The sequence below is a fragment of the Gymnoscopelus microlampas genome, assembly GCF_963454915.1.
Source record: "Gymnoscopelus microlampas genome assembly, chromosome: 12".
NCBI lineage: Eukaryota > Metazoa > Chordata > Actinopteri > Myctophiformes > Myctophidae > Gymnoscopelus > Gymnoscopelus microlampas.
In genome coordinates, this window is record NC_139949.1 from 31,494,731 (window position 1) to 31,516,307 (window position 21,577).

At 39.7% G+C, this 21,577-nt stretch overlaps 1 protein-coding gene across 1 annotated transcript; it reads left to right on the forward strand.

Annotated features, from left to right (window-relative positions):
* The first annotated feature begins 4,881 nt into the window (after positions 1-4,881).
* On the forward strand, positions 4,882-20,855 carry pls3 (plastin 3 (T isoform)). Its single transcript, XM_084073144.1, has 16 exons — positions 4,882-5,040; positions 10,345-10,452; positions 10,800-10,951; positions 14,145-14,274; positions 14,511-14,643; positions 14,799-14,880; positions 14,966-15,131; positions 15,376-15,518; positions 16,199-16,294; positions 16,436-16,631; positions 16,979-17,057; positions 17,198-17,315; positions 17,412-17,545; positions 19,051-19,174; positions 19,532-19,656; positions 20,102-20,855. Exons 2-16 carry the CDS (start codon positions 10,392-10,394, stop codon positions 20,232-20,234), a joined length of 1,872 nt encoding a protein of 623 aa, XP_083929270.1. The 5' UTR covers positions 4,882-5,040; positions 10,345-10,391; the 3' UTR covers positions 20,235-20,855.
* The last annotated feature ends 722 nt before the right edge of the window (positions 20,856-21,577 follow it).

Consider the following 21,577-nt stretch of genomic DNA (forward strand, 5'->3'; position numbering starts at 1 on the left):
GAATCTGCCCACTAGAGGGAGATATTGCACGCTATTGTTCAATGGAAAGGCTGTACCCTGAGTATGAAACTTGATTGATTGATTGATTGATTGATTGATTGATTTTTTGTATTAGGCAAAATAATGTCAAACATCACAGTTACATTTATAATACTTTTGTCTAAAAGGGCCGACCAAAAAAGTCCTTGCTGACTTGTTTCCGTTGGGGTCCTTGAATTAATTTCATAGACGTATATAGTAGCACAGTTCAAAAATCAACATAAAAATACAGAGAAAAAATACCACTATGTACAAAAAAAAGCATGAAAAATAAAAAAATATATTCAAAAAAAGGGGAGGGGGGTCGTCTGTCTACAGGGAAACTGGTACTAGCTCCTCTTTTGGCCTCCAGAAAGATGAGTTTTTAGGGCTGTTTTGAATGAGCCCAGCGAACTGCATTTTTTGAGGGATGGGGTTAGACTATTCCATACCTTGGTGGCTGTGCTGTAGAAGGAGAATTTGCCCATGTTTGTTTTATGGGTGGGTGGTACCAGATTGTTGTTTACGCTCCCTCTAGTTTCGTGACTGTGGGTATCACTAATATTTTCGAGGTATTTATACAGATATGCGGGTATAGGGGGCATTTCAGGCAAATCTGCATACACTACTTACACTACTTACAATTTTGAAGACCAGTCCCATTTTTTGTTGTTTAACCTTGTCTTCCACCCTGAGCCAGCCTAGACTGGCAAAGTGAGTGGGAGAGAGGTGGGTCATGGGCCCCAGTCCGAGAAGTAGTCGAATCAGTTTGTTTTGGGAGGTTTGAAGCTTAGTCTTCAGTGACACTGAGGTGTTGGAGTACCAAGAGAAGCAAGCATAGTCAAAAAGGGGCTAAATCAGGCCCCCTGAGAGGGTCCTGAGGGCCTGAGGGTTGACAAAAGAGGAAACTCTGCCCATAAATCTGGTTCTCTGGTTTACTCTTTTTACCACCTTTGTTGCCATGCCAAACCACATGACCAATGGAGGTAGAAGTTGATTCCAAGGCCTCAGCAGGTGCTGTTCCACATAATGCCTGCACAATGGATAGATAGTATACATAAGTATCCATAGCGGACACAGATAAATGCATGCTATTATAACAATTGTTTGATATTGAGCCATGGTAATGTTTTTAGATTTTATAGATATGCCTATATAGATATCATAGTAGGTTCAGTTTAATTTAATTGTCATTCCAACTATTAACAAATGCAGACAGTGGAACAAAATGGCACCACAGTGCAATAGCCAAGTGCCAGTGCAAAAGTGCAAAAATAGCCAGTGCAAAAGGCAAGACACACAAGTGTATACTAAACAGTTTAAATGAATGCACAATTGTATTGTTAGTGGGAACAAACACAGACAACATCTTTTTTTTTTTTCAAAGGAAAAGCCACAGCTGCTTTACTTTTTAAGATTAGAGATTAATACACATAGTTTACTGATTTGGTCACCAGGATTTATCATCAAACCGAAATATTTCATTACCACCACCCACATTATCATCACCACCCACAACACATGTCCCTCCCTAGTTCACAAAAATGCCATTGAGACCTTAGGGGCCCGGGACAGCCATCCTGCCCTGGTCTGGGACTGGAACATGCTAGTGTGGGACCACAGCCAACCTGATCCAGTTCCTGGTGAGCAGGTTTGAGGTGATGCACAGAGTTGTGGTCTGGCTTACACCTGACATTGACCATGAAAGGCATTCTCGTCTGTTTTCAGGACATGGAAGGGAGTCCTGATGGGGTTCGAGTGAGTGTCTTGACAGATTCAAACATATTCCGCTTTATACAAGTTGGATAGTCTGGGACTGGGGCAGCGTGTGCTAGGAAGTGGGCACAAACTTTACATATTTTTATCTGTGTCTGTGTGTGAATTATGACAGTTTACCCGCTGCACAATAGGGCATTGCAGTTCCCGCCCACTTCCTGGTGCCACTGCAAAATACTCAATGCATTTTTCCCATTGACTTTTCCAAAAATATTTATATCAATTAATTCAAGCCTAGAATCAAGCTATCCAGGATCCTGGTGAATCATGACCATAAAACGTTTGATTCTGTGAAAAAACTATTTTGAAAACGGCAAAACAAAGGGTATTTATTAAACATAGTGGGTGCGTTCGGAAATTACGCACCGGAGCACACTCGCCTATTAGTTTGTATTGCCCAGTGTGCTCAGTGCTGTATTTTCGAACGCGCCCAGTATATCATATCATTAAATATAAAATAAAACAAAATCACAGAAAAAAAAACATGAGTTTTTCCTCGGTTTCCGAGGGGGAAATACTTGAATGGGAGTTTTCATATTTTCCCATTCAAGTCAATGGGGAAAATGTATTCACTAATAAATTAAAGGTAGGGTAAGTGATTTGCGTTGGTTAAAATAATTGTTAAATAGCTCTATATTCTGATAGTACTCATTGCTATAGAGTGTTTGTTCAGTATTAGGAGTCTACTTGTCTCTCCACCTCTTCATTAAACAGAAAATGCATTTTCGTTTCAGTTTCAGTTTCATTTCCAATTTTATCCAATCAGGACAGAGAATTCAATCAGGATACAGATTAAACAAGTGAAATTGGAAGTGATGACACTAAGAAATGAGCAGACAAAATTGGAACTGGAACACTATACAAATTAACCTTAAAATGGGTACTTTCACCTGATTGGCTGAGATATTGACACCTACCGAAAAATGTATTTTCTGTTTATTAAAGAGCTGGAGAGACAGAGAGACATCTGTTACTGACAAAACACTCTATAGCAATGATTACTATCAGAATATAGTATTTTAACCTTTTAACAAAATACTTTTTGTTTTAACCAAAAAATATCACTTACCCTACCTTTAATATAAATTAAACTATACAACATATCTCTCAGCAAAATGGAAGCACACGATTCCAGATGAAGCCGGTCGATTTGACATATGCCGCCAAAACTGTGGGAGGAGTAGCGTGCCAAACTTTTGGGGTTGCTCTAGAAATAATTATACAAAAATAAAGTCGCCCAAGTACTATAGTGTGTTGCCCTTTCGGGCAACCACACAAATAATAGCATACCGCAACCGGAAAGTGAATAAAAGGGTACATTAGAATAGTAATAATTCAACGCCCTGTTATTTGCTTTTTACCCCCTTTTTCTTTCAAATTTAGTCATAATGCCAATTGATTCCTCCCCACACACATTTCTGTGTTGTCACTGCGGTTGTATCCTACTGACTCACCTACCAGTGAGGAGCCCCCACTGGGAGGACGTAGCACATTCGTCCTACTCCTCCCGCCCAACACTCCCTGGTGACAGGTGCCGCCCCAGCCCGTTGGATTACGTGCAGTAACAATTATCTCCCTCCCACGAACATGGGCCAATTGTGTCCGTGTAGAAATATCTTGGGCGGCTGTGGGTAAAGGCTTCAAAAGGATTCACCTACACCTGGCCCGATAGCATCCTTGGCTGAGCTCTTAAGGTGTGTGCAAACCAGCTGGCAGGCGTCTTTACAGACCACTATCGTCCCTGTTAAGTAAACAAAATCTCTCTGCCGGAATGACTACCACCTTGTTGCACACACACAAGTCATCATGAAGTGCTCCAAGTTGCTGGTCAAATCATGTATCAACATGACTATTAGACACACTAAAGACAAAACAGGTCAACGGACCACACCATCGCCTTTCACGATCCACACTGCCTTCTCTCACCTAGAACTGATTAACTCATATCAAGCTCAGAGGCCTATAGGACTCAACATCACCCTGTGATGCAGCTAGATCCTGGACTTCCTGTCAGGCAGACCAGGTGACTCAGCCCTGGGGCTGCGTGCTCAGCTCCCTCCTGTAGCCTAATCCCTGTTTACTCACGCGACTGTGACAAAATTCTATTATAACGTTTTCTGATGACACCACTGTTGATGACCTGATTACTGACAATGACGAGACCACAGGAAATGAGTGCCCTGAAATTGATAACAACCTCTAAACACAGGAGATGATTGTGGACTCAGGAAGCTACAGGGAGCACACACCCTATTCACATCAACGGTTCTACAGTGGAGAGAGTGAACAGCTTCAAGTTTCTCTGGGTTCATATCAGCAAGGACGTGGCTGAAGAGAAATGCCACGTGTTACATTTCACCTTAAATTTGACGTTTTCATTTTTGTATTCAAAATATGGTGCCTTGTTTAGCAGGTACAACCAAGGTGGAAGCACTGTGAAATGTAGCCTATATATATTTCTATCATGCTCAAATACTATAATTTAATGCATTTCAAATGCATGTCACTTTAAATAGTATTGATGTCATATTACAAGGTTGGATGAAAAATGCTTTAAAACAGCTATAAACAGCTTTATCTTTGGCTGTAACATGATAATCTTGGGTAAAAAAAGATCAAAGGTCAAGGAACAATCAAGGTCAAAATCAAGAATGATTAATTCCTGCACAGATGTTGCCCTGTTAATACTAACCTTGTTCAATATTGACAAGTTATTAATTGTTGTTAAACTCAAGTATTTTTGGGTTGATCTCATGAGTAGACTTACTTATGTGTCATTTATTATTATACAGCTTTTGATACCACAAAAAAGGAAGCAAAATAGACCTGGCAACTACCGCCCTTTGTGCGTTTTTTTGATTTTTAATAATTGATTTTGTAAACTCTCTCCACATTAATTGATACGATTCTAAAATATATACTTTATATATGCACACTTTTCATAATCATAGCCATAGGTAGGCTAAAACCTTATTAGGGCTTGACTGAGCCTACCCAGGCAGCATGGGTGACCAATGTATGTACCAATGCGGTTCTCTGTGCAATGTTTAGAAGGAGGTGTTGGTTTGGGAGGTTGGGAGGCAGAGGTCTACATTGAATAACCCTACCTAATGTCACGTCAGTGCCTGGGCGGGGTGAACAACATTCCAGTCTCTCTTTCTACTTTTTTTGTGCTCCTACGTGGATGAGGGAGGACGTCTCCGCTCCAACTGGACGTTGTCTGGAATAATTTCAGGCGCACAGAAAGTGAGTATGAAGTGGCGGCTTGAGGCGTGCTACACTCTTCTTTTCTCCTTTGTTGTTGAAAATTGGCATACTACATGTGGTCCAATCCTGACCTGTCGGCCATGGCTGCATTTGTTTGTTTTATGATAAACTGCTGTGTTACACGGGAATAGTTTCCTGCATGTCCGTTGCTAGCCAGCTAGCACTTTCACTGTGTAGCCTATTCATCTCTGTTCGCGACGCTACCGCATCGTCTATGTATGGTAATACATCATTTCCACTCCTCTGTGGAGCCAGACAACTTTTGGCTGGAGTTAACCCAGGTTAAGATCCTATGGTAATTAAACGATTGCTTTACAATGAATACTAAATGTAGCAGCATGTATATTTAAGTAAAATCCACACTTTTAAACGCAGAAATGTAAAGTATTTGTGACCATGCGTATATGTACCCACCCACTAAAAGCGTGAATTTCAAGGACTAGTCTAGGGTCGCTTCTTTAGTAGACTGGCTTAAGCGAGCCTGCATTTCTGTTAAACATTCGTCATGTCCAGACTAGTGATGTAGTGGCAGCTTGTACAACAGCGACATGGACACTCTGGAGTAGGAATTGATGCCAACTCTGCGATGCAATGTAAAGAAGTGAATTCTTCACTTCACATCAGTGGTTCTCAAACGTATGCATTTCAAGGACCCCCCCTTAACTCTGACATCATAGAAATGGAACCAAATGGACCCCTATAGTGTCCATTTGTATACTGTCAGAGTTGCAGACTTGTAAGGGTCAATTTGGAGCCCCGGAACCAGGAGAGTCCCTGGACCTCACTTGGAGAACCACTGCTTTACATAGTAAAGTTTTTTTGCTTGGACATTGTGAAGAAAACGACAATAAGCATTACTTTAATACCGTCAGTTATTTGGGACCAAACTCTCCTCTGGTCATTCTGACGCATTTAGTGTATGTTAATGTAACTGTTGCCATGTTATTTTGGATCATATCGTATGGTTCAAATCAGTCATCTTTTGAGGTCTATGTTGTTCCAACATTGATACATTCGAATGCAAGTGCATGGAGGAGGGGTTGGTTATTTGCAGAGACCATGGGGGGGGGGGGGGGGGGGGGGGGGGGGGGGGGGGGGGGGGGGGGGGGAATAATGCATGTGTTGAAAAGGCAGCTAGGGCACCTGTTTGTAGCCTGTTGTTTGAATGCCAGCCACATAATACACAGTATACACACAGACAGTAGGCTATCTAATGCTTTACACACACTCTATAGCCAGGTGCTTAATGTTTCACTTCCTGTCCTGTGGATTAGTAAATCAACTAGCCTGTGTGTAGAAGAGATGTCTCTTGAAAGCATTCATCAAAACTGTAATCTTTCCAACAGAGGGCATAGAACATGGATCTTTGTTTTTGTTGAGTGGTGGGTCAGAGATGAGGGATCCAATGAAATTCTCATTTAACATCTCTAGACAGTCAGTCACCCAACCTCTCCCGTAATGCCTCACTTACCACTATTGATTCCTGATAACATTGTTCTATAGACTCTTGCTTCCCGCCTTTGTTTTGTAGATCCTCTTTAGGGAAATCTCTTGCCCCAGCTCTTGGTATCAGTAGTATAGGACTGTAATCTATAAGTGCTTGTACATTCTATTGAAGAGAAATTATCATTTGTCCCATCTACATTACAACAGTTGTATTGGCCATGTGTTGCCAGATGGTCAAAACCAACATTGGCATTATTAGATGCTTGTGTGCTTATGATTTGTTCTACATGTGTCCAGTTGTGTGGAATCTAGTTTGGAGGTATGCCCTGCTCATGCCCAGCCCTCACTGTAAGAATGTCTGTGTGTTCTAAATGCACGCAGCAAAAAAAGAACAAAACCATTATCTCTCTGGAAAGAAACCAGACTGTCGAAAAAGGAATCTTGCATAATATTGGTATCCACCCAACTACAACTTCACACCTGTGGGATTGGACAGGTTGCCCCACTCCATTCTGTCAGCATTTATCCACATGCTGAAATGTGTTACTCAATCCAGATGGATCCACAAGCAGCTGTGCACATGTGCAGGCCTTTCAATAATTTTGGTTTTACCTGTTTTATTATTGTTGTTTCTGCCCATTTTATTCTTATTCTTCTTACCTGTATAAACAAATGCTCTGCTGTTTGCAAAGCATTTTGTAACTTATTTGAAATGTGCTGTTTTATTACAGGGGCATATTGTGAACTTTCCATTACCTGACAGTGTGCAGCCTTTACAGCATTAAAGCTTACTGGCAGGCCACAGTACCTAGTATAGATATGTTTATAAAATAATTAGGCGTAGCAATGGAAAGTCAGCATCTTGTGGATTTGGATTATTTGAAGTTGAAACAACCTAACCGGCTTCATTAGGAATTCAGTAACCAACCTGATGACATTCCTCTGATGGATATCCTTTGTTTACACCCCTGTAGTGCAGGTGACTGTTACATGCTGCATTTCACGCAAAACTGGTAACACATTTCCCTCCAGGGATCAATAAAAGGTTTATCTTATCTTAAAAAGCAAATGTTTATGAATGGACAATACACATTAGCTAGTGATGCATGGTGAGGGTTCCACCTCATGAGCATTTGATTTGAATATTCACCAATGACCAAGTGGCCCTGTAGCCTTGTTTTGGATGCTTTTCCTCCTTTCCTTGTACGCTAAGACACGCCCTATATTATATTATTCTTTGGCCGGTAAATGACATAATTCAGAGTAGTGCAAACTGAAATAGTTTGCTGCCTTACCACTGCCTTACCTGTCTGTCAGTGTGGTTTGTTGTGCCTATTCACTTGGAGTTAAAGGGAAATGAAAGGCTTGTGTTATGGAGTGTGTAGGCTTTGAAGCTATCTGCGTGTGATTCTGACAGGGCTGAAAATGTCCATGTTCTTGCAGACTATGTTGGGTGTGTGCACATGAACTTGACCACACTTGGGAAGGGTGCCCGATCTATTTGTGTTACTTATATTTCCCATGTTACTCTGTGGATGAAGCATAGGCAGGGCGGGGTCTGTTGGCTCTTCAAATTTTACTCTGCCATCCGGGAACACCCCTCCAAAAATTTAAATAACTGTAAATGGTGTTGATGTGTTGTTTTGGCAAAGTAATTAAAGCTGGTACTTTAATTAGGAAGCCAAGTTATTTTCCCCTACATTCCATAGTATGATCATGCATGAAAAGTATAACAGCATAGCTCTGATAGGCTGTTTTTTTTCTTTTCTTTTCTTTTTGTTTCAACAGAGCTTTGGCTTTTTACTTCTGTACTTGATATGTAAACACATATTTAATTGTAAGAGCTTAGAGCTATCACTGTCATGCCTCACGGCACATGGCTTCATAAGATATGAGAATTTGCCACCATTAGCTTAAAGTACCTTTGCATGAGCACTGCAGTGTGCAGGAATGTTTCTGTTCCACGAGCAAGCGTCGTTCAGCTGTCAGTGACAGCAACTGTCTTTGGAGTCTTAACATTCGGGACTTGTTTTCTAGGGTCTCTGGGGATTTATTGCCACAGTTTATGAATGTGACACAAGCCCTCTATTCATCTGTACCACCAATGATACCCCTAACCCCTCACATTTGTCTATTGCCATCTGTGCCCTGTGCTCCATGTACTTAACTCCCCTACTACTCCATTCTCCCCCTCACTGTCGAGGGTGTGACAAGAGTTGGTAAATGAGGTAATGTTTGTAGTCCTTTATTGTGCCTGGCCGACATCTGCAGTCTCATTTCACATCCTTCTGGAGAAATGAGCTAAATATAGGCATAGTGGCTGGCACACGTCATTTTCCAAACTGTTTAGCTAGGGGTTTGTACTTGCCCAAAATTAGCAACATTTTGCAGTTGTTTTGAAAATATTTGAGCTTTTTTTTCTTATTTTGAGTGAGGTGTGGGAAAATATATTTTAGACGGTGGATTATCATTATCACCTATGTGATTACATTGAAATGACCCTTTATTGCACATTGCTGTGTCAGTCTAAACAATGATGTTATTATGGGAGTTGGGAAACTCCCTTGAGTAATTGTGAGGCAACGTGTTTTGTTTTCATCAGTAATGCTTTCGTAGCCTTTTGTATTATTTGATTGTAGACACTTGTGTCACTTCTTGGTCTCCTCATAAATGCTGAACCATCATATCCTCAATCAATAGTTTATTAATAGTAATTAGTATGTTTTCCTTATCCATTGTTTTCTTATTGAATGTGTGCCATTGATGCTGCCGTTGATTAGAAATGGCCAACTTACTGAAATTACCATGGATCAATGTATCAGTCAGGAAATTATTATTTCAGCAGGCATCCCTTTTTATAATTACAATTTATTACATAACAGCTCTGTAATAATAACATGTCTTAATGAATGTATGTCTATGACTGCGATAGCTCCGACAAAACATTGTTATGAAAAGCTAGCTTATAAAATACAGACTTCAAAGTAAGGAGTAACACTGTATTTTTTAGAGAATCTGTGCTCCTTGAGTATGCAGTCAGATCCTTTTCTGTATGGAATGCTATCATTCCAGTTTAGCTTTAAGAGTACCCTGAATGAGAAAGCAGCACACCCTGCTCACCTCTGCACAGGCCCACTGCATTCCTGTTCCACTAGATCTAGAACATGATCGGAGTCGCTTAAGTTAAATGAATTCCTGTTCTTTATGTGATATTCAGATGGCTCTTTGGTCTGAGAGCCGAGAAACTTAACTTGGGAGAGGCAAAAGTCCCCCAGCTGTCTGATTCCTTGTTTTTCTATTTCCTATTTATGCATTTGAGTGTTCTGGAAGATTTGTGATTGCCACTTATCATGGTTTTTCAGTTCTAGAAGGATGAAAGTTGTTGTTTAGTTCCACAATGTAAGCCGCCGCCACCACCACAACCACCACCCCCTCCCAGTAGTAACCTTATGTTTCAGAAACTGGTGCATTCATCCAGCCCACAAGGGCAAGTGCCCTTATCTTCCCTAGCTTCGTTCCCAGCCTTACTCATCTGCAAAAAGAAAGGCCTGGTCACGATCTAAAGCAGAGAGTGTTTATAGGGGCGGAACTTCCGTCGTACCTATTTCCCCCGGAAACTATTTTTTTCGACCAATCACAACACTCGTTTCATTCACGGAGAATGTTAACAGATTTGTAAAGCATCAACGTAATTTCCTTGGGCGGTACTTCCGTTTAGACACTCAATCGGCCAGGTCTTGCCCAGTGTGTATCTTCCCTTGCCTGTTGGGCCTAAATAGTTCACTCTGTGTCCTACTGCTGTCCTCCCTTTTGACTTTGCGCTCTCTTTCTCTTTAGAGGACCCACCTCTCTCTGACTGACCAATTCAGGTCAATCACGTGAAAATGGCAGGAAAAATCTCAAAAGACGAGCTGGAGGAATTGAGAGAAGCTTTTGGGAAAGTTGGTGAGTTTGAGTTATTTTCTGGTATTATTAGATAGATGGAAAAAAGGGCTTATAATTTTACTATGACTTTGTAGGACTTTTCTATTTGTCTGCATGGTAATCTTCAACATATTTTGTTTTATTAGTTTATTTTCTTGAACCTTTTGTGTTGTTTTTGTTGTGTATGTATTTGTATCTGTTTTTTTGTTTCGTTTTTATACATGATGCATCCACAGTATGTGTAATGCCATAATTGTATTGCTGATATGATAAATAAAAACAATTGATAACAAAAAAAAACATTTGTTTTATATAGCCTCAGTACCTTGTTTGACTCTATTGTACAATTATTTTCTGGTTTCTCATAGATCTGGACAGCAATGGATATATCTGTGACGATGAACTCCATGAGCTCTTCAAAGCTGCCAACGTTCCCCTGCCTGGCTACAGGGTCAGGGACATCATCCAGAAACTGGATCGCAACAAAGATAACAAGATCAGCTTTGACGAGTTTGTGTCGGTATGTTAAGTTATTCACTACTCCTTCTGTTGGTATTCCGTGAAACTTGTTGCCAGCAAAGCAGGTTTTACAAGTTTTTCACCTGTTGGTCAGAAATGTCTTGTCGGCGGTTGGTGTCTGGTTCCTTGTCTGGCAAAAGAACCACTGGCTACTGAGTGAGACCACTGTGTGGAAAGCACCTTTTTTAGCCACTGAGCGTTTCACTCGGTGCACAATAGCATTGAACCCCCACCACCCCCCTCCACATGCGCACACATGGGGAATGAGGAAATGAGGTCAGCAAAGTGGTGTGAGTTCCAGTATTTTGTTTCGCCAGCGATGAGAGGGCAATAATTTGGACAACATGAGGCATATAGTGTTGTTCTGTAGCGGGATTCAAAATGTCCAGTTACTTGTTTTTCTTTCTCTAAAAATTTCAAATACACTATATCCTGACACGAGTCTTTGCCTGCTGAGTCACCAAAGAGGACCACAGATGTTTTTTCTTTTTTCTTTTCATAACTTCCATGTCTCACAGTAATGGAATGGATGGTGGTGGGGGAAAGAGACTGTTACTGCAGAAGTAATTTGGGAAATAAATAATAAAAACACCCACGTCTGAAAAACAGCTAAGTTAGATCTGTACAAAACAAATAAGATGTACATTACACAGAACCATTTAACTTAGGCTTTCAGGCTCTGATAGTCATATACCATGACAGAAAAGTGGACAGAAGTGTTGTAGTTGAGGTCCTTAAAAGGTGTAGATTTAAAAATCATTATCATCCTATTTAAATGATGAGTACAGAAAAGCTCTGTAAAATGGTTTCATTTATTTTGGTTTGATCATTGGTTTAATCATTGTGTGAGACTTAAGTATGATAGTGTGTATTTAAAATGTTTATTATACACAATGATCTATGTGTATTCTAAGCCCATGTGGGCCTCGATACCTATAGTTCATGACATTAAAAGTCAATTAATCATGGAAAATGTCACTTCTGTCAGGCCACATCTTAACAAAAAAGATGTGGATGATATTATAATAACATAGTCATTAGTGTTAATTTTTGTTGGACATAGTGTTTCACTCTACTCATTGTGTGAGTTAATATATCAAATATATCGGACTATATTTTAGGGCCAATTTTATGTCTTCATTGTGAGGAGAGCGGAACCATCTAGGCTGTATTTGATTAGGGCCAATCAAATAAACCAAGTACTAACCCAGTGTCAAACAGGGGTAAATATTGACTATTTTCATTATGTTTGTCATTGAGGTACCTCCCCAGGTCAACAACATACCGGTCAGCTTACATTTTCACAGGCTGCTATTTGTTTGTTCCGCTTATTATCCTATTACACTGCACTGTCACTTAGGCATGTTGTCTTTGCACCTTAGTTTTGACTGATGAGGCTCTTCAAGTGGTTATTTTCCTATTCACTTTGTAAGATGACAACTAAGTAGCACAAAGCTAAATCTATACACAACAAACACAATGTAGTTAGTACATACAAATAACATAACGGTAGGACAGAATTTTCCCACTGTAGAAATGTTTTGAAATGGGAGATGCTGGTTGTTTCCACTAGTATAATCAAGAGTGGATAAGAGAGTGTATAGCTATTTATTCTTATATTGTATTTTATTTATTATTGATTTTATTTATAAGACCCTATGATAATTTCCTCTGCACTAGTATCCCTGTTCAGAATGTGCCCACTGACATCTGGAGAGTGGCTAGCCGCTAGAGGAAAGAGAGGTGTGGTGGGCTCATTTGTAATCTTACTATTTTTAGGGATGTGAGGAGTTTTAAACTTTTTTCTTATTTTGTTGAAACCACAGTTATGTAGGGTATGACCACTTTAAGGGGGAGAACAAACATGGTTTGCTTTATTTATTGTTTGGTTGGCTAAGTTGCTAAAAAGAAGTTGTTTTATAATGAACACAATATGTCTCTTTGGTTAATTATGTACATCCTAGATTAAATCAGTTAGAAAACCTATTATTCAGTATCCATAAACATCTTGGCTACAACTGTTGGCACTTTGATGCATTTACACATTTGAAAGAAACAATTGTCTGCAACGCAAAGCCATCATTGTATGTTGTGGTTACTTCCTCTTCCTCGAGTGTACAACTACAGTAACGTAAGCGTAGACTCTGTGGCCTTGTGTTTGTTTTATGGTCCATGGTATACATTTTTTTAAAGTCACTAAATTCCAGGCTGAATAGCTCATTGTGACCTGAATACAATAAGGCCTCTAGGGCTGGTACTGGGAGTATCAGACTCAGTAAAAATGTCTTTGTCAAATTCTACATTGTAAAACATTTTTTTTAAATTAAACCACATACAAACCATACCACATAGTAGGGCTGGGAGACAAAATCGATCCTTCAGACTTTTGCCTCGATTACGATTACAAATAGTGAAAATAGCAGATCTACAAGCTCACAACGTCTCGATGCAACACGTTCATTGTGAGCTTGTAGATGGGCTATTTTTGCTATGTATTTGTACGTTGTACAAGAAAGTATAACACAGGGTTAAGTGGTTAATCAGACTAATTGATTATACAATATCTTTTATTTTTTTTTGTGTATATAAGAAATTGTAAAAAAAAAACTGAAAGTGTGTGTGTGTGTATATATATATATATATATATATATATATATATATATATATATATATATATATATATATAATGTGTATGTACGTATATATTAATCTAAACCTACAAGCAAGCAAGATTCATTTGGTTATTGGTTTCGACAGCCTGCATTCCCATAGTCTTGTCTTGTTTGAGTAAAGAATGTATGGTATTTGTAATTTATTTGCTAGTACTTGATGTAAATAGTTTTAGCCTTTTTAAAATTTGTATTCTCAGATGTATTTAACTATGTATGTTTTTTGGGTATTGGGACCACAGTGGAAATAAGTGTATGACTTAACTGTGTTTGTGTTTTTATTATCCTCAATTGTCTTTTAACCTTCAATGTATGACTTATGGTTGCTAGCAATTGTATAAATCAAATCAAATCAAATCGTACAATGTACCGTATGTGATATGCAGGTCTTTCTATATTTTGGTTGCTACTGTCTATCACTTGGTTTGGAGGGTGCCTTTAGAACAATCTGCTACCAGATGTTTTTTGTAGACAATGGTAAAGATTTGAATACAGTTTAGCATTTTATTTTATTTTATTTTACAGATATTCCAAGAGCTGAAAAGCAGTGATATTGCTAAAAGCTTCCGAAAGGCCATCAACAGAAAAGAAGGCATCCTCGCCATAGGAGGAACATCTGAGCAGTCTAGTGAAGGCACGCAACACTCCTTCTCTGGTAAGACACAACGCTAAAGCCTGGGTCATGCTTAGTTGTGCAGCTTATCGCGCTGCGAAAATAGCTGGAAGATCACAACGTGTCGATTTTCAATGTGCAACACATAATTCCTTTGAGAGACCACGATGGATGGTGTTGCCTACCGAATGTGCCTTCCCAAGGGGCAATATATAAAAATTGCTTGCTTTGCTCTTTTTTGTTGGCTGAATGATGTCTTAATATGTTGGCCCTTGCAGAGGAGGAGCGCTTTGCATTTGTCAACTGGATCAACACTGCTCTGGAAAATGATAATGACTGCAAACATGTCCTGCCAATGGACCCCAACGCAGACTCTCTGTTCACGGCCGTGGGAGATGGTATAGTACTCTGGTGAGATTTATTGTGTGCTTCAAAGCCAAAATCATGACTAACTTCGTCACCTAGGCACCCTACTGATAGGAGCTGTATAAAAGGCAAATACCACTATCATAATATGCTTAGATGGCTCATAAACCTTTTATGTTTACCTTTCTGTGGTTGTATAGCAAAATGATCAACCTGTCGGTGCCAGACACGATCGATGAGCGAACCATAAATAAGAAGAAGCTGACACCGTTTACAGTACAGGTCAGTGCAAATGAAAATATGGGACACATTGTTTTTCTTTTCCCTTTCATTGGAACTTCCTCCAGCTAATATTTTGTATCTATAGGAAAATTTGAATCTGGCGCTGAACTCGGCCTCCGCCATAGGCTGCCATGTTGTGAACATTGGAGCTCTAGACCTGCGGGAGGGGAAGCCTCATTTGGTGCTGGGTCTTCTGTGGCAGATCATTAAGATTGGCCTGTTTGCTGACATCGAGCTCAGCAGGAATGAAGGTACAGTGCCATGTCATTATTCAGATGGACCATTTTCCTTTGGAATAATGGGATGTCGGAATTATGAGCAGACCCCCCCCCCCGTTATTTTATTGTGTTGTTTTCTTAATTGTGATATGGATCTTCCTGGGTCTGAAATAAAGATTGAATTGAATTCTACACACCATAGATATAATATCCATTGTAATTTGAAATGGTCTAGCTGTGTAACCATTAATAATACCTCCTTACATCTCACCCTCAGCATTGGCAGCCTTGCTAAGAGATGGAGAGACCTTGGAAGATCTGATGAAGCTGTCGCCTGAAGAACTTCTGTTGCGTTGGGCCAACTTCCACCTGGAGAATGCTGGCTGGCAGAAGATTAACAACTTCAGCTCTGATATAAAGGTGAGCCTGCTTACCTTGAACTAAAATAGATTTTTCTGTTGATGGTGTCACCTAGTTCCATCTGTTTAATATTTCTGCCTTTTCTCTTCCACTTCCTCTGTAACTGATGCTTTGTCCCTATTGACACAACAAACACAGCAGTGTTCGATTTCTGCCTGTATTGTTCACAATTCAGCTGGGTAACTGAAGCAGCTGTTGTTTGAATTAGTAACAGTAAGAGATCAGAGTTCCTGTCCTGAAGTTGATATAAACCTACAGTAACATTGAATAACTCAATAACCACCAGTTGTAACAGCCGTGACAATCATAATTATATCTCTAGTGACAAGATCCTCAGTAATTGTTTGCTGGAATAGAAATCCTGTAATGTTTACACAATATTTCTAGTTTGGTAGGAAGTAAGGCAACTTTTCTTCTGTTTGGCAAGGATCTTAATAGCTCAACACTCAATTCACACCAGCAGCATCATAACACTGACACGTTCTGATTGAGCATCGATTTTCAATGCAAAGTCTATGGAGACGAGCATCGCTGCACTCTGCCAGTGTCTGGACACTCAACAGCAAACTTGTGCACTAGGGTCCAAACAAATGTGAAAAATGCTAATATTTTAGGAAGGCTTTGTGGAAAGTCTTTGTTGCAAACGGTAGAATGTTTATCTATTCATCTGTCTGTTTCAGGACTCCAAGGCATATTTTCACCTCCTGAACCAAATCTCCCCTAAAGGCACAGAGGAGGACCAGCCACGCATAGACATTAGCATGGCAGGCTTCAGTGTAAGTGCACTGTACATGGATAAATGGGGCTTAAAACGGTTCCGTCACATCACAAATGCCTTTTTCCTACATGGGTCGCGAGTCCACTGTGTGAGTTATGATCCATCCCTGACCATAACTGATGCTCTCTGTGTTTTCCAGGAGAAGGACGACCTGAAGAGGGCAGATGCCATGTTGGTACAAGCGGACAGGCTGGGCTGCCGCCAGTTTGTCACTCCAGCTGATGTCGTCAGTGGCAACCCTAAACTCAACCTTGCCTTTGTGGCCAATCTGTTCAACAAATATCCATCTCTAACCAAACCTGAGAATGAGGACATTGACTGGGGACTTCTGGAAGGTGGGTAAAGAGTTGTAGAAGGCCTTGAAGTGGACTTGGGCACTTTTTGTGAAACTCAAGCAATTTAATTTAATGTCAGTTTCTGAAAATGATGTCCCCATAGATAAAGTTCAGCTCTGAATGCCGAATTATAATGGCTCTAACCATCACATTAAAGATTTTGAAAGGAATGTGGCTTGTTGGCATTGGTTTAAAGACATGGACAAATTACTGTCTCACTGAGAACTCTTTACATTCGATTCTAATTCTGTTTCCTTCAATCAAGTACAATTTTGATGCCAGACTGTTATACTCCGATTCCTGAATGGCCATTTAACTTCACCTGTCCTCTCTATTTTTCTCCCTAGGTGAGACGCGAGAAGAGAGAACGTTCAGAAACTGGATGAATTCCCTGGGGGTAAACCCACATGTAAATCATCTGTATGGGTAAGCTAGTTCACAATGTACGTACTAGTAACATACTGCATCTTGTATTTATTTAAGCACTGTATTTACTATAGGTGTTGTCTAATAGTTGTTTGAAGTTAATGATTATCAAATGTTCCATGTTCAATGTTCTTTTGTAGAGACCTACAGGATGCTATGGTCATCCTTCAATTGTATGAGAAAATCAAAGTACCCGTTGACTGGACGAACAAGGTTAACAAGCCACCATATCCCAAGATTGGAACCAACATGAAAAAGGTAACCATTTTCACATGATTGTTTTAATCCTCTGTACACCATTTAAAGAATATTAAAACAGCAATGACCCCTGATTTTTTATTTTTTTGCTCCTAGTTGGAGAATTGTAACTATGCAGTAGAGTTGGGCAAAACGACGGCAAAGTTCTCCCTTGTAGGCATCGGCGGGCAGGACCTGAACGATGGCAATGCCACCCTTACTCTTGCTCTGGTGTGGCAACTGATGAGAAGGTAATACGGCAATGCTTATACAGTATATATGCACATAACTTTTCAAATAGAATACGATTAACCCATTAAAACCGGGAAAGCCTCTGTGTCATTTTGCCAGTGGTTGTAAAATCATTTTAACCACTTTAACCATTATTTTATACTTTGGCTATTAAAAAATAGCAGATATACAAGCTCATATCGCTTCACTTCGTGCGGCGCTATGAGCTTGTAGATCTGCTATTTTTTTTATCTTGAAAATCTGTGCAAATCTTTGAATATATATATTTTTTAAACAAACATTTTGTTCGCATTTTGTTCCGGGGGGTCCCTGGAACAAAAATTCTTGAGATGGGGTCGGCACCCAAATACATATCATTTTGTGTGTCCTTGACATGAAAAGGTTTGAGAACCACTGATATAGTTTTTCAGAAAACTTAAGATTTAAAGGATTTTTTTTTAGAATCAGCCTCAGGTCTTAATGGGTTCAACAATTATTTGTTTTGCTATCAACAGTTAAAGAGAAAACTTAATTGGCCACCCATGTTGCAATTCATAATGACCTTGGAGACCAAAATACACTGCAACAAGTTGCCTCCATTTAGCATTCCCAGTGGTCCTACAAGGTGTGACTATGATTTGAAATGCATAGTGTATATTGTTCAACCTGATAGAGTTTGTATAACTTTCAGTTGCTTTGCTGTTATCAGCATTATTTATGACTTAAAGGTTTGTTTGTCCTTTGACACTTTCACACATCAAGATCATACAAGGAAAACGGGAGCATAAGTTCCCACTGGCAGAACACATTTATTGCACTCGACAATATATCATGGTTTTAATTATTTTGGTGAATGCATGTCAGTTGGCGCTCGCCTTTGAGTCACAAGGTCCTGGATTCAATCCCTGGTACTGGAGCTTGGCGTATCCCTTAACCCATTAAGACCTGGAACTGTGTCATTTTTAGATTTGAGCTAAAAAGCATATACACTTTGGGCTATTCAAAAATAGCAGATATACAAGCTCATAGCGTGGCACCGAGTGCCGCGCTACGAGCTTGTAGATCTGCTATTTTAGAAAAATCGTGAAAATGTGTGCAAATCTTTGAATATATATATTTTTAAAGCGAACATTTTTAACTCAAATCTTTGCTTCTAGAGGTCCCTGGAACAAGATATTTTGATGGGGGTCCGCGGGCAAATACATATCATTTTGGGGGTCCTTGACATGAAAAAGATTGAGCACCAGTGATATAGAAACATACGTTTTTCAGAAAACTGTTGGGATTTAGGAGACATGTAGAATCGGCTTCAGGTCTCAATGCGTTATGTACAGGGAGCTGATGGTGTGTCTCCACGTTAGCAATCCATCTCCCAGGCGTCTAGCGCATTGTAAAAGGGATAGACTCCCTCAGTGCTCGGCTGATACTGACAATAAGCTACTTCGACCCGCATACTTACTGACTTAATGGATGTACAAATGCTTTTTGTTCAATTTTAAACATGCTTATTTGTTATCTCTTTCAGATATACACTGAATGTACTGGAGGATTTGGGAGATGGACAGAAAGCAAATGATGACATTATTGTAAAATGGGTCAACGCAACTTTGTCTGAGGCTGGGAAAGCTACAAAGATTTCAAGCTTCAAGGTTTGTCGGGTGTATAGGGCTCTTTGGATTAGGTTTCTCATGACTTTGTGGAAACAATTTTAACGGTTGCATAGGTATTATTTGACATCTAGAGATAGTTAATCATTGAATGCGACCCCAGAGGAACACCACGCAGTTTATTACATTTTAACTTTTATTATCATGCAATTAACTTGTTATATCTCACTTGCAATTTATTACAGGTAATTTATCACTAATAAAACATATTGGCACATTCTCTGAAGTTTTAACAAATCTGATATCTCCCCATATTTATTCAGTAAACCCATTCATAATTGATTAAGTGTGTCTTTTATATCACTGGACTGGATTAACATCTACTTCTATGCTTGTCAGGACAAAGAGATCAGTAGCAGTTTGGCAGTGGTTGACCTGATAGATGCCATCCAACCTGGAAGTATCAGTTATGACCTAGTAAAGACAGGCAGCCTCTCAGAAGATGACAAGCTGGACAATGCTAAGTAAGATATTAACAGAACCCAACTTCACCGATAAATATTATGTGTATGTTGTGATTTCATAACTTTGTATCATGTCTGATGTTTTTGTTGCAAACTTCTACATTAAAGGGATAGTTCACCGGGTGTCCGCTGTGGTAGGACACTTTGGGTCTCCTACTGCAACGGTAGGAAACCAGGCACCCGGTGAATTATTCCTTTAACATTAACCCTGGCGTCCGTATTTTGGGCATACCGTTATAGGTGAAAATTCTCAGAAATATACACATCATACGCCGGTGTTGCACAGGGAAATGTGTATCTACAAGCTCACAACACGTGAGCTAATATCATGCTAATAATATCATGTGACGCGTCTGTGAGCTTGTAGATCGGCTAATTTCAGCGTATGACGTGTCATGCTTATGTGTTATGTTATTCTATGCATTAATCTTGATAACCCTCCCAGATATGCTGTGTCTATGGCGAGGAAGATTGGTGCACGTGTCTACGCGCTCCCAGAAGACCTTGTGGAAGTGAAGCCCAAGCTGGTGATGACAGTCTTTGCCTGCTTGATGGGCAGAGGAATGAAGCGAGCATAATGGACTGGCTGTGTTTGTGTGGCACTTGATAAAATACCCACCTACCAGCCATTTGGTTGATGAAGGAGACCCCCCCCATCCCCAATTTGAAGGAATGATATTTTTCAAGAAGTAACAATTTTAGGATGAAATATCACCATGATTGTTTCCAATCAAATTAAAAAAGAAATCATCTTGGTAACCCGAACTCTTGTAATGTACTGAAGAATAATATGCTGTCTTGTTATTTAAGGTAAGCCCCAAATGTTACATTCCTAAAAGGACACGGGCATTGTGTTATAGAAAACAACTTGGTATGTTACTTCTCAATTATGCAAAACGTTTGATTAATGTATAAAAATTATGATTTTTTTTTTCTTCGTATGTCTGGATATTTCCAGCTGCAAGGTTGTTTACATATTTTTACTCAGACTGATAAGTTAATTATATCCTCCATGTTAACGAAGAAGTAAGCATTCCGCAATACCATACTCCTTAATACTGTGTCTGTTTAACTTGGCAAAAACTGAAGTGGGAGGGGTTAGAGGTTTAGGCGTGGCATCTCCTACAAAGCACCCAAACATTCCCTCTACCTATTATGGAAGTGCATGCATGTCTCTTTTTTAAAACTGGTATCATGAACCGCTACATATCTATACAGAAGCCGTAAGGTCAAGCTATAGTAATGACCAAGCCTGATGTGCTCTCTGTATTCTTGAACACATCCATTTCTTGGGGTTATACATTAGGTGAAAGCTGTGGTGGGGGTGACTGGCTGTTTTTGTATCAATCTGTTTTTTTGTTTAGTTTTTTTCTTTATGTTGGATGAAATTCAAGGATCAGAGTTAACTCTCCTGGCTTCTTCTGTGCCTTTTTGTCTCGATGACAACTTGTATTGCGCTATGACGTTCTCTCTTTTGTATTCAGCATTACCAAATATAAACAATGGCTTCCTTACAGGTAGCTTCATGATATTCTATGACAATGACCAAATAATTTGATTTGGTCATGTGGTTAAGTGCTTTATACATAACAATAAATATGCCATTGAAAAAAATGTAGGCTCCCATTCTATTATTTTCCCCCTCTAATTTCAAATTGTGAATGAGACAAACTACTGACTGGAATGCCATGGTATTTTATGTGCACCTTCATGAACCTGGGTTGTTTTGGATGAGCCCATAATATTTAGACCTTTTTGTTTTTTGGAAATTCTGTTTTCAGCTTCACCCAGCTGATTGCATTTGCCACCCAAGTGGTCAGACTTGAGAGCAGGGGGTGAACAGTGAGGGGTTAAGTGTCTTTCTCAGGGACACCTTGACACATGGCTGGGGCCGGGAATCGAACTTGGGACGTTCCGTTTC

Coding starts and splice junctions, on each gene's coding strand:
- pls3 (XM_084073144.1), top strand. CDS start 10,392: ATGGCAGGAAAAATCTCAAAAGACGAGCTGGAGGAATTGAGAGAAGCT. Junction 17,546..19,050: donor GTGTGGCAACTGATGAGAAG/GTAATACGGCAA, acceptor TATCTCTTTCAG/ATATACACTGAATGTACTGG. Junction 19,657..20,101: donor GACAAGCTGGACAATGCTAA/GTAAGATATTAA, acceptor TAACCCTCCCAG/ATATGCTGTGTCTATGGCGA.